Source organism: Chiloscyllium punctatum, chromosome 7, assembly GCF_047496795.1.
Source record: "Chiloscyllium punctatum isolate Juve2018m chromosome 7, sChiPun1.3, whole genome shotgun sequence".
NCBI lineage: Eukaryota > Metazoa > Chordata > Chondrichthyes > Orectolobiformes > Hemiscylliidae > Chiloscyllium > Chiloscyllium punctatum.
In genome coordinates this window covers 129,039,818-129,053,769 of record NC_092745.1, presented here as the reverse complement: position 1 = coordinate 129,053,769, position 13,952 = coordinate 129,039,818, and the positions used below count along the sequence as shown (strand labels likewise).

Here is a 13,952-nt window from a genome sequence, read left to right as displayed (position 1 = left end):
AATTTTATTTGTAGCCCCTTGTTAACATTCTAATCCTCTGCCTTTTTCCAATTCTGGGTCAAAAAGTCTTTGAGGTTCAGAATTTTTCTCACTGTCAACTGTATGTGAAAGTTTAGCTATTGCTATTCATACCCTCTCTACAATATATAAAAACAAAGAGCTGATGTTGGAAATCCAAAATGAAAACAATGGTAACATTTTGAATTATAATTAGAATTCAAATCCCTGCAGCGTAGAAACCAGCCTTTTAGCCCAACAAGTCTGCACGGTCCCTCCAAAGAATAACCCACGCAGACCTTTCCCTATCCGATATTTGCCTCTGATTAATGCACTTAGCCTACACATCCCTATGGACAATTTAGCATGGTCAACTGACCTAAGGTGCGCATCTTTGGGCTGTGGGAGGAAACCAGAGCACCTGGTGGAAATTCACGCAGACACAGGGAGCAAACTCCACACAGACAGTCGTCAGAGGCTGAAATCAAACCTGGGCCCTTAGTGCTGTGAGGCAGCAGTGTGAACCACTGAGCCATCGTGCTGCCCAATATAACTCTTCTTTAGAATCAATAAGTCATTTTAACTTGGAAATGCTAACTCTGCTTTCTCTCCACAGGTGCTGACAGACCTGCTGAATTCCTCCAGTACTTTTCGTATTTTTTTTCTTCTTGACTCATCCTTTGTTTCTTTTCTTAATCCATTATCACCTCACTTTGTCATGTATCAAATATTTGCAATATAAAATCCCCTTATACACCTTTTTGGACCTCTCCTATTTTTCCTGCCTGGTGTTCAAAACCTCTGAAAAATCTCCTTCCCGTATTATCAAAAGACTATGAATTGAAATTTTAACTCTGCCACTCTTCCCAGATGCTGTCTGACTTGCTGAGTAATTACTAAATTTTCCGTTTTTATGTCAAATTACCAGCATCCATAATATTTTGTTTTTAAACCATTTAACAGTTTTGTTCAAGCTGGAGGTCTTTTTTGATAGATATACCAGTCACTCAATTTGCAAATCTGTTGTTGCTCTTTAATGTCACTTTTCTGAAGCCTTATATAATTCCAACGAACAGCATCTTCAGAAAGGCCTTGATCACACATGCAACCGAGTCGAGATACAATACAAGGATTTTAATCTGACTATAAATGTAAGGTAATACATGTTGGAAGAGCCAACAGCAAACTCTTTAGTACTGAAAGGTTTTTATTTTGAGATTGGACAGGATGAAAAGGATTGGCAAGTGATTAATCATATCTTGAAAGCATCTGGTCAGAGGGAAGTAGTATTTAAGCTAAACAGTGTGCTGACAAATTCTTCTGGACAGCATATATATAGCGGATAGGCCTAAAATGAGACCAATTCCAGATAATGCTTTGCAGATTGGGGTCCTACTTCAAAAAGGGACACCAATTTATTCAGAAGCATGCAGCAGAGCTGATTCCAGGCTACAGACAAGCTGTCACAAAGGAAGATTCAAGCAAATACACTTATTTTTGCGCTGTAGAAAATAAAATTGAGGGAAACCATGACGTGAAAGCTATAAATAGAGTTTTATTTGAAGTAAAACAAGTCCCATGAGCCAAAGTCTACAAGACAAGCTCCAACTTCAAAAGTCTCTCAGCAAGGTCAAAATTTCAAAAAAACAAATTATCTCAACAGTGGACACAGGGATCAAACTCCAAGATAAGGTAACTAATGTCCAATCAGTCAACAACCTAAAGGGTGCTGGTAACTACTATATTTTTAATGCTGTTCAAGATCATGAGGTAAAAATGGTTCATCATCTGAGTGGAGCAGACCTGGTGGGCTGATTAGCCTAATTCCAGTCTTCAATCACAACGAATTTTACAGTCACAGATATACAGCGTGGAAAGAGACCCATCAGTCCAACTTGACCATGCCAATCAAATATCCTAGATAAATCTATTCCCATTAATCAGCATTTAGCCCATATCCCTCTAAACTATTCCTATTCATATGGCCATGCCTTTTAAATGTTGCACCAGCCTCCAGCACCTCCTCTGGCAGCTCATTCCACACATACATCATCTTTGGCATGAAAAAGTTGCCCTTTAGGTCCCCCCTCAAATCTCTTCCGATTAAACCTACGCCCTCTGGTCTTGGAGTCCCCCATCAGAGGGAAAAGACCTTGTCTATTTACCCTAACCATTGTCTCATGATTTTATAAAGTTCTATAAGGTCACTCCTCAGCTTCCGACTCTCCAGAGAAAAAAAACAGTCCTAATCTATTCAGCGTCTCCGATAGCTCAAGCCCTCCAACCCTGGCAACGTTTCTGTAAATATTTTTTCTGAATCCTTTTTGGCACTTCTCCCCATTGGCTACTGTAACTTCAGCATAAACTGATTCGATGTCTAAAATGGGTTTCTGCCAAGGTTACAGCAACCAATTGGTAAAACCTAAGAGGAAATTCCCACTATATATTCCTGCAGCTACAAATAACCAAGAAGCCCAGAAGGCGCAGCTACTATGCTATTATGATGCTATTCAGGAATACTACAGCTATTACTCATTCAATCACGCTCAGACCTATATATCTTTAAATCCTTGCATGTATTTACCAAATAATTTTGATTGGACGTAGAAATACAAATTGCTCCATGCAGAATAAAGAATAACATAAAAAGCCATAGATCACACCAAACCAAACCCCCTCCCCATTTTATAACAACTGAAATTCTATGAGAGCTTACTATCTGGGAATTACCATCTGCAATGTATTGCCTCAGTATAGTAGCAAATTGTCTTCATTTTGTTCTCATTGCATTGTTTGCTACATCAACAAAAATGGTGTTGACAACCAACGGCTAGGATGCTCCATGCACTATATGCATGATAATATCCTCACAAGCAGATCAATGTCTCAGCCAGAATCACTGCTATTTTCAGTAAACAATCATAAATCAGCCAGTAAACAGTGCAAAACAAAAAGCTTGTTAAAAAAACTACAATGAGAGTTCTCTTTCAAAGTACTGTTAATATGTCAATGAAATGTCAAACAGGTTAAAATTTTGAATAATTTTAGTAACAGAAGCATAAAAATTACAAAATTACTTTTCTGACCTCAAATATCACAATTTGTAATTTTGCAAATTTGTCATGAAATAGATCATTAACAAGATTATATAATAATAAAGCTGATAAACAAAATTAATTACTCCTCAAACCCTAACAATAAAACAAGTTATCATGAAAAATGTCAAAGATTACAACTCATCACCAAATTAAAGCCATAGATTGAGGTCACAAAACCATACTCTGAAATTAGGTTGCCACTTTTAACAGCTACTCTCTTGCCTCTGGAATTAAGATTACTGCACAGATAACATGTAGCAAAAGGAAACTCAATGTTGTACCACAAATATTCTAAAAATGGCACTTGAGCAATTGTAACCTATTGCTCAAGATAAATTGTTACAAATATATTAAACACAGTATATAGTTTCATCATAACTATTCAGTGTTAATAATTCAAACTTCACAAGCAAGTAATTAACTTCCAGCCAGAACAAGAAAATAAGCTTTCAGGTAACATCATTCAGAAAACCACTCTTTGAACATGGCTATTACCACCTCAAATAGTTTTGCAGTTTGCAAGTGACTGCTGATTTCCTAGCTGTCCGCAGGTGTCAAAAATAGGCTGACAGCAGTATGCTGACTTAATCTTGCCTAAATTGACAACTTATAGTGCAAAAATATAACCATCCCTGACCTCAAAATGCGAGTAATATTTGAAAATCTGTATAAATTCTTTAAAAATTACATCCACCCCCGGGGGGGGGGAAAGAGAGAAGAGAAGCGGAGGAGTAGAGGAGGGTGATAATTTACACAACTCGTATTGAACTCATGTCATGCTTTTAACTGAACTATTAAAAACAAAAAAAAATTGCCTACAAACGAGTGTGTGGGGGGGGGGGGGGGGAGGCGGGACGGGGTGAGAGAAGGTACATGTTTCAACGAAATACCAGGTAAAACTCTTACAAGAGAAGGCCTACAGAACAAAACAAATACCTTTCGAAAACAGCAGGTTGTTATTTTTCTCATTCTACAACTCTGTTCCCTCCACACACACATAAACACACACACAATCACAAGCTGAAGGGGGCTCGGGAGGAAGAGGGAGAGTTTGCAAGTTAATTGTTTTAATGAGGCGGTATTAAGGCAGGACAAGGGGGTCTGGGAGGGAATCATGGTCACATCGGGGACTGTTTGAGAGGAAAAGGGGGGAAAGAACACACAGACAGATCTACAGTGAGAAGCTGCAGGGGGGCACTAGGCCCGGAACTGAATGAATGAGCCTGAGGCTCTCCCGCTCCCCCACAACATCCCCCACAGTCTCTGCAATGACACTCACCGCTCTCGATCTCGTTGCCTTTTTTGGCGGTCGCAGCGTTTCCCATCCTTCGGAAGACACTGAGGGAGAGGGAGGGGAACTCGGCGGCTAAAGCTTTGTCCTGTCCGTCTGTCTCTGTGTGTGTGTGTGTGTGTCTGTGTGAGGGCTTTAGGGCCTGGGCCTTGGGGGGGGCTCACTCTCGTGATTTTATTCCCCCCTCCACTCCTCCTCCCTGATGTTCTCCTGCTTCTTCAGGAAGGAGTGAATCTCCCTCTCTCCGTCCGGGAGGAGGCGCCGCTCCGGCCGACCCCGGGCTCGCTCTCTCCCTCCCTCCCTCTCACACACACAGAGGCAGGCCTCCGCCTCCCGGCTGACTGACTGACTGACACACAGACTAGATTGATGTTAATCCCCTGTCGGCATCTAGCGGCTGTGATTTCCCTGGGTTCCCCCCCCCCCAACCTCGTCGTCGTCCTTCTCCTCCGCCACCACCGTCTTCGGTTTCTCTCTGACGGCGGCAACGGCCACTTCAACCCACCGCAACCCAACTTGATGATGCCGGAAGTGACGAACAAAGCGGCCCCGCGCGCGCAACCACACACACTTGATTGCTCTCTCTGGAGACGGCGTGCCGTGCGTGATGATGTCAGACGTTTGGGGTGGTGGGGGCGGGACAACGCCAGCACGTCGTGACGTCTTGAGCGGGTCGGTTTCAGGAGGGGGAGAGCTTGCAAAGGGGAGGGTACAATACGCGTTGGGCGCCGTTACGTTAATACGTCATAACGTCACGCGGCGAAATCGCGGGCTAACGTCTCAACAGCGCGGAGGTCGTCTTGCTTTTAATAGGCACCGACGTCACGACGCGGTGTGCGCAGCTTGATGTCACAGGGAAGGCGGGAAACGGGGCGGAGCGTCACGCGACTGCTGGGTGGCTGAGGCGCGCGGCGACGACCCGTGCGCGAGCGGGGAAAGAGTGCATGGGATGGTATGATTTGGAGATGTTACGCATGCGTGTGTGGGCGCGGCGTTTAGTGTGACGTCACTACATGGGGCGAGGTAACGCGTCGGCCACGTGATCATCGATCCCGCCTGGGGCGGGACCTCTGGCGGTTACCCCGCCCCAATAAAAACACAACAAACAAACCTACGATGAAGGTCACACAGTGATTGTGGATCAACATTGTTTACGTTCAGGTCAGTTTATTCCCGAGGGCTGAAAAGTTTTTATTTGTTTTATTTGTCAAGGTGGTTGCTGTTGTTATAGTTCGGGCTTCTGCTGAGGAGAGATTGTCGCACTATTTTGTCTAATGAGACACGGACTGCGGGCGGATCACTGTTGTTTCCACGTTAACGGCCGTTACTGGAACTACTTTCACGTATTCCCCGCCCCGCGCGACTGGTGTGACGGGGCCACTTCCGGTGTGTGAGTTGACTGTGGGCCCCACCAGGTTCTCTTAAAGCGGCTCCTCACACAGTTCTCTGATGAAGTGTCATCTAGAATTGAAACGTTAGCTTTGATGTTAATTCCCTGTCGGCATCTAGCGGCTGTGATTTCCCTGGGCACCCCCCCACCTCGTCGTCGTCGTCGTCCTTCTCCGCCTCCATGGATCCGCTCCAATCTCCTTCCACAGTGAACTTACACATTAATGCCTCCACAAAAATAAACTCGGGCAGTTCAAATTAAACCGTTAAAGGGCACAGAAGGTGTTGTGAATAATAATAGATTTTATTAAAAAGTATGAAACATAGTAAATAGGAGTAAGGCATTCAACTGTTCCAACCTTAACTACTACACATTATAGTCAAGATGAGTGTGTGTTGCTGGAAAAGCACAGCAGGTCAGGCACCATGCGAGGAGCAGGAAAATCGACATTTCGGGCAAAAGCCCTTCATCAGGAAAGGGTGATTAATCATCCAACTCAACAATCTGTTCCTACTTTTATCCCATATCATTTGATGTCCTGAGGACATTCAACAATGTGGATTCTGTGTTATGGGAGAGATTAGAAGTAGGAATTACTGTTTGGCATCTCATTTCAAAAGGAGACTTAGAGGTGTTTATAGAGAGTTGTGATTCTTTGCAATTCATTTCCCCAAACTTCATTGTGACATGGAATTGACCCTCTCTCACTAGTATCCTTACATACAGATAACGAAGGACACCACTTTGACTGGGACAACACATCCCATCCTAGGACAAGCCAAACAGAGACACGCTTGAGAATTCCTAGAAGCATAATGTTAAAAATCACACAACACCAGGTTATAGTCCAGCAAGTCTATTTGGAAGCACTAGCTTTCAGAGCGCTGCTCCTTCATCAGGTGGTTGTAGTGGTTGTGAAAGCTAGTGCTTCCATTAAACCTGTTGGACTATAACCTGGTGTTGTGTGATTTTTAACTTTGTACACCCCAGTCCAACACCGGCATCTCCAAATTATGACCAGAGTTCAAGTACATTTGGCACACAAAGCAAACAACTCACTTTGGCTTGTGTCAGTCACATGCCTGATGGACACATGATTTTCCGATTGGAAAACAAAAATGGGAATGGTGGTATCTAAACTGGACAAACAGCTAACAAAAAGTAATATGAACGAATATCGATGCAGAGCTGAAACAGAGAAGATGGGAAGTACTGCAGGGTTCCAGACTAGACAGTGCCAGATTAGAGTCCAACACCGGCATCTCCATATCCTGGAAGCATGGTATTCCAACCGGAACTCTTATCAACAAGCACATCGAGTTAGACCCCATCTACCACCCCCTGAGAAAAAGAACCAGAAATGACATCACCACAGGAAATGACCTCACCAACCTAAAGAAACAAACATATAAATAGAAAGCAGGAATTATCAGCAGTGCTTTGACTGGAGGTCCACTGAAGATGTTACTTAGTAGGGTGACGAAACGTCTGGAATTGAACCTTCCAGCTCAGCAAGCAAACCTACATCCACAAATGCTCACCCACATCATGGGTATACACTAAAGAAATTTAATAGATTCTCCTCCCTTGTCAGGTCAAACATCCCACAGGCTTAAGATATGAAAGTTTCCCTTTGCTTTCCAATAATTTCTTTTAAACTAGCTGGCTGACTGGTTCACCACAAGTTTCTGCCTCACTCTCACTCTCTGCATCATCTTGCCTCCCCACCAACTTCCCCTACATTCAATGAAAACCAAAGACTCGTAACTCCAAACCCTCCATCACTGAACAATTCGTCCATTGAGCTATCAATCAAAGTGTCTGTCTATCTTTCTGCTAAGGGTAATTCTTAAAAGGCTTATCATTCTGGTGTTACATGTATGAGGAATTCTGTGTCTTGTTTGCTCATCTAAGATGAGATAAATGTTTCCACAACCTTATCATTTCCCACCACAAACCACCCTGTGATAAAGTTGCAGTTAGTGCTTTATAAACCAAGCTTTATTTGAAAGTGCAATCTTTACACAATTCCTTATTAAATAGTTTTCAAGAAAAAAAGATGATAAGAAGTCCTGAACTGAATGATTGATTTCCCAAACACTACATCTCCAACATCCAATTCCTAGATCATAACTTTTGATTAGAAAGATCTGTTACCTGCCAGCCCGATGTTCACATTCGCTTCTTCTAAAAAAATCATGTTCCTTCTGATAAAGTTAAAAATCACACAATACCAGGTTACAATCCAACAGATTTATTTGAAAGTACAAACTTCTGACAAAGAGTAAGGTTCTTATTTTTCAAATAATGGTATGATTATCTTCTATCTGTGTTCTCTTGAGGTTTAGAACTTTGAAAGTTGTCAGCTTTAACATTTGTTGAACGTTCTGGCCCAGTCCACAATGATCAGTGTCAGTTTACTCTGGGTCATCTTGTGCATTGTTTGCATCTCTGAGGGACTCTGCTTGTGCACTTTTCATCTGTCACTGTCTGGAATTTCTCCAAATCAGGGCTGGTATTGCTGCTAGGCAAACTTGGCAGAACAACATTTTAAAATTGGTGTCAGGATGACAAAAACGTGGAACTATATATTTGTCATGATATATAAGTAAACAAACAATTCAGAAGTAGGATGAAAGGTCTGGATCGAGTGATATATGTTCACATATATGGACAAATGGACATCTGAGTGTGTACATTGCAGCCTTTCCCAAAATCTCATTTTATATTCCTCATTTTGTTAATGCAAGAGTGTTGCAAATTTGTATATCTACTTAACTATTCCAAAACGGCAATCCAATTATTGGGTAGCACAGTGGCTCAGTGGTTAGCTCTGCTGCCTTGCAGTGCCCAGGGACTGAGTTTGATTCCAGCCTTGGGTGATTGTGTGTGGAATTTGAGTGAGCTCTGTGTCTGTGTGGGTTTTCTCCCACAGTCCAAAGATGTGCAGTTTGGGTGGATTGGCCATGCTAAATTGCCATGTAGTATGCAGGCGAACTGGGTTAACTATGGTGAATATGGGGATAGGGTGGGATATTCTTTGGAAAGTTGATGCTAACTTGATGGGCTGAATGGCCTTTATCTGCACTGTTGGGATTCTAAATTATACCAAAGAATGTAATTTAATCTACTGCACTCTACCAATGATTATTCGCTGTGTAAAACGTGAATGAAATTATCTAGTAACAGTAGTAGGAATACACAGGATAGCATCACGTAAACCATCCAACAGATTATAAAGTGCATTTCTCCCAGTACTTTTCCTTTGAAAAATCTCAAGTATTGAGGATATGCAATAAATATCAAAACATTTTACTTTTTCATGTGAGATAACTCTGAAATTTTCAATGCAGAATTGTCATCCATGCTGTTGCACAAAATTCTTATTCCAGGATATTTGTGTGGGTTGGGAAGGAGTTTACCAAGGGCACCCAATATTTTTGCAGGGTCAACATTTAGCTCAGTTGGATGGACAGCTGGTTTGCACTTCAGAGAGATGCAACAGCAAGACTTCAATTCCCACATCTGCTTGAGGTTATCACACAGGTCCGTCTTTCTCAACCTCAGGTTAACCCACCACCAGTTGCCTATCTCTCCTATGAGAAGGTAGCCCTATGATCTTCTCGGGCTTTGGAATTAGAATTAGTTTTATTGTCATGTGTACTCACGTGCAGGAGTACAATGAAAAGTGTAAGAAGTCACCATTCACAGTGCTATATTAGTTACAAGCGTACTTAAGTATTCTGCAGAAAAGCAAAGAAATACAGTTAAAAGTTCAACATTACAGTCCCTCTATAGCCATGGGCCGACAGTTACTTCATGCAATGGCTCGTTGTCCCCTGCATTAGGCCTGCTCTCCCCTGTGCTGGACTGACTCCCTCACTGCCGACCACCATCCGGGCTCTCGATCCCCTTTGTCTCTGTCCACCATCCGGGCTCTCGATCCCCTTTGTCTCTGTCCACCATCCGGGCTCTCGATCCCCTTTGTCTCCGACCACCATCCGGGCTCTCGATCCCCTTTGTCTCCGACCACCATCGGGGCTCTCAATCCCCATTGTGTCTGTCCACCATCGGGGCTCTCAATCCCCATTGTCTCTGTCCACCATCGGGGCTCTCAATCCCCATTGTCTCCGACCACCATCCGGACTCTCGATCCCCGACCACCATCTGGGCTCTCGATCCCCTTTGTCTCCGACCACCATCCGGACTCTCGATCCCCGACCACCATCCGGACTCTCGATCCCCTTTGTCTCTGACCATGATCCGGGCTCTCGATCCCCTTTGTCTCTGACCATGATCCTGGTTCTCGATCCCCTTTGTCTCTGTCCACCATCCGGGCTCTCGATCCCCTTTGTCTCTGTCCACCATCCAGGCTCTCGATCCCTTTTGTCTCTGACCACCATCCGGGCTCTCGATCCCCTTTGTCTCTGACCATGATCCTGGCTCTCGATCCCCTTTGTCTCTGACCACTATCCGGGCTCTCGAACCCCTTTGTCTCTGACTACCATCTGGGCTCTCGATCCCTTTGTCTCCGACTACCATCCAGGCTCCCGATCCTCTTTGTCTCCGACCACAATCCGGGCTCTCGATCTCCTTTGTCCCTGACCACCATCGGGGCTCTCGATCCCCTTTGTCTCTGTCCACGATCCGGGCTCTCGATCCCCTTTGTCTCTGACCATGATCCGGGCTCTCGATCCCCTTTGTCTCTGACCATGATCCTGGCTCTCGATCCCCTTTCTCTCTGTCCACCATCCGGGCTCTCGATCCCCTTTGTCTCTGTCCACCATCCGGGCTCTCGATCCCCTTTGTCTCTGACCACCATCCGGGCTCTCGATCCCCTTTGTCTCTGACCATGATCCTGGCTCTCGATCCCTTTGTCTCTGACCACCATCCGGGCTCTCGAACCCCTTTGTCTCTGACTACCATCTGGGCTCTCGATCCCTTTGTCTCCGACTACCATCCAGGCTCCCGATCCCCTTTGTCTCCGACCACGATCCGGGCTCTCGATCTCCTTTGTCCCTGACCACCATCGGGGCTCTCGATCCCCTTTGTCTCTGTCCACGATCCGGGCTCTCGATCCCCTTTGTCTCTGTCCACCATCCGGGCTCTCGATCCCCTTTGTCTCTGACTACCATCTGGGCTCTCGATCCCTTTGTCTCCGACCACCATCCGGGCTCCCGATCCCCTTTGTCTCCGACCATGATCCGGGCTCTCGATCTCCTTTGTCCCTGACCACCATCGGGGCTCTCGATCCCCTTTGTTTCTGTCCACCATCCGGGCTCTCGATCCCCTTTGTCTCTGTCCACCATCCGGGCTCTCGATCCCCTTTGTCTCTGTCCACCATCCGGGCTCTCGATCCCCTTTGTCTCTGTCCACCATCCGGGCTCTCGATCCCTTTGTCTCTGACCACCATCTGGGCTCTCGATCCCTTTGTCTCTGACCACCATCTGGGCTCTCGATCCCTTTGTCTCCGACTACCATCCAGGCTCCCGATCCCCTTTGTCTCCGACCATGATCCGGGCTCTCGATCTCCTTTGTCCCTGACCACCATCGGGGCTCTCGATCCCCTTTGTCTCTGTCCACCATCTGGGCTCTCGATCCCCTTTGTCTCTGTCCACCATCCGGGCTCTCGATCCCCTTTGTCTCTGTCCACCATCCGGGCTCTCGATCCCTTTGTCTCTGACCACCATCTGGGCTCTCGATCCCCTTTGTCTCTGTCCACCATCCGGGCTCTCGATCCCCTTTGTCTCTGTCCACCATCCGGGCTCTCGATCCCTTTGTCTCTGACCACCATCTGGGCTCTCGATCCCTTTGTCTCTGACCACCATCTGGGCTCTCGATCCCTTTGTCTCCGACTACCATCCAGGCTCCCGATCCCCTTTGTCTCTGTCCACCATCCGGGCTCTCGATCCCCTTTGTCTCCGACTACCATCCAGGCTCCCGATCCCCTTTGTCTCCGACCATGATCCGGGCTCTCGATCTCCTTTGTCCCTGACCACCATCGGGGCTCTCGATCCCCTTTGTCTCTGTCCACCATCTGGGCTCTCGATCCCCTTTGTTTCTGTCCACCATCCGGGCTCTCGATCCCCTTTGTCTCTGTCCACCATCCGGGCTCTCGATCCCCTTTGTCTCTGTCCACCATCCGGGCTCTCGATCCCCTTTGTCTCTGTCCACCATCCGGGCTCTCGATCCCTTTGTCTCTGACCACCATCTGGGCTCTCGATCCCTTTGTCTCTGACCACCATCTGGGCTCTCGATCCCTTTGTCTCCGACTACCATCCAGGCTCCCGATCCCCTTTGTCTCTGTCCACCATCCGGGCTCTCGATCCCCTTTGTCTCCGATCACGATCCGGGCTTTCGATCCCCTTTGTCTCTGTCCACCATCCGGGCTCTCGATCCCCTTTGTCTCTGTCCACCATCCGGGCTCTCGATCCCCTTTGTCTCTGACCACCATCCGGACTCTCGATCCCCTTTGTCTCTGACCACCATCTGGGCTCTCGATCCCCTTTGTCTCTGACCACCATCTGGGCTCTCGATCCCTTTGTCTCCGACCACCATCCAGACTCCCGATCCCCTTTGTCTCTGTCCACCATCCGGGCTCTCGATCCCCTTTGTCTCCGACCACGATACGGGCTCTCGATCCCCTTTGTCTCTGACCACCATCTGGGCTCTCGATCCCTTTGTCTCCGACCACCATCCAGGCTCCCGATCCCCTTTGTCTCTGACCACGATCCGGGCTCTCGATCCCCTTTGTCTCTGTCCACCATCCGGGCTCTCGATCCCCTTTGTCTCCGACGTACATAAGCATTCTGAATTACATGTCTGATTTTCAGCTGGTGAAATCCACATTAATCCAATTTCCTCATTTCCCCTCAATCCACCTTACTCCAATCCTTAGCCTCCAAATCGGCACTGCCCTCTTGAGCTGTCCATCGTCTTTCCTATCTATCCGTTCCACCCTCCTCTCTGACCTATTACCTTCTCCCCACTTTCACCAACCTATCGCATTCTCAGCTATGTTCCCCACAGCCCCACTCCCTCCCATCTATCTCTCAGACCCCTGGCCCACAAGCCTTATTCCTGATGAAGGGCTGGTGCCTGAAATGTCAATTCTCTTGTGTACGGATGCTGCCTGGCCTGCTGTGCTTTTCTTCTACCACACTCTTGACGGGTGACATTATTGAGGTTTTTAAAATCATGAGGAGTATCATAAGTGAGTGACAAGGGTCTTTTCCCTCGGGTAGGGGAGTTCAAAACTAAGGGGTGTATTTTTAAGGTGAGAAGAGATAGATTTAAGAAGGACATGGGGACAACTTTTTTATACAGAGAGTGCTTCTTGTATGGAATGAACTGCCAGAGAAAATGGTGGATGCAGGTACAGTTACAAAGTTTAAAAGTCATTTGGATAAAGAATGAATAGAAGAGGTTTGGAGGAATACGGGCCAAGTACAGGCAAGTGGGATGAGTTTAGTTTGGGAATGTGGTCGGTGTGGACTGGTTGGACTGAAGAGTCTGTTTCCATTCTGTATGACTCTGATTTTAAGTCTCATTTGAGGAGGTAATGGTATAAAGGTAATATTACAGAATCCTTACAGCTTGGAAAGGGGCTATTCAGCCCATCAAGTCAGCACTGAACCTACAAAGAGCAGCCCACCCAGACCCAGACCCAGACCCCTACTCTATTTCTGTAACCCTGTATTTACTCAACCGGCAATTCAGCATGTCCAATCCATCTACCCTGGTCATCTTTGAACTGTGGGAGGAAACTGAAGCACCCAGAGAAAACCCACACAGACACATGGAGGAAATACGAACTACACACAGGCAGTCACCCAAGGCTGGAATCAAACACGGATTCCTAGTGCTGTAAGGCAACAGTGCTAAATACAGATCCATTGTGTGACCCCAAAATTAATTTATATTGTACCAACCATGATGGTAAGATTTGAACCCACATCATCAGAACATTAGCCAGGGTTTCTGCATTACTAGAATGGTGACATTGCCATTACACTACTGTCTTTTCCTTATCACGAGATGACCAAGAGGTTTATAAAGTCATGAAGGTCATGGATAGGGTGAATACCAAATGTCCTTTCCCCAGGGTAGGGGAGTCCAAAACTGGACAGCATAGATTTAAGTTGAGAGGGGAAAGATTTAAAACTTACCTAAGGCG

General features: G+C 46.0%; 2 protein-coding genes across 2 annotated transcripts in view; one reads left to right on the top strand and one right to left on the bottom strand.

The window, feature by feature from the left end:
* The window catches only part of prkacba (protein kinase, cAMP-dependent, catalytic, beta a), a 184,219-nt gene extending 179,290 nt beyond the window's left edge, over window positions 1–4,929 (bottom strand). Inside the window, exon 1 of the mRNA XM_072574811.1 lies at window positions 4,375–4,929. Within this exon, the coding sequence (XP_072430912.1) occupies window positions 4,375–4,420 (46 nt within the window). The 5' untranslated portion in view covers window positions 4,421–4,929. The remainder of the gene's footprint in view (window positions 1–4,374) is intronic.
* Window positions 4,930–5,152: 223 nt separating this feature from the next.
* ttll7 (tubulin tyrosine ligase-like family, member 7) overlaps window positions 5,153–13,952 on the top strand; it is a 401,618-nt gene continuing 392,818 nt past the window's right edge. Inside the window, exon 1 of the mRNA XM_072574809.1 lies at window positions 5,153–5,547. The gene's annotated coding sequence lies outside the window, so the exon portion shown is untranslated. The remainder of the gene's footprint in view (window positions 5,548–13,952) is intronic.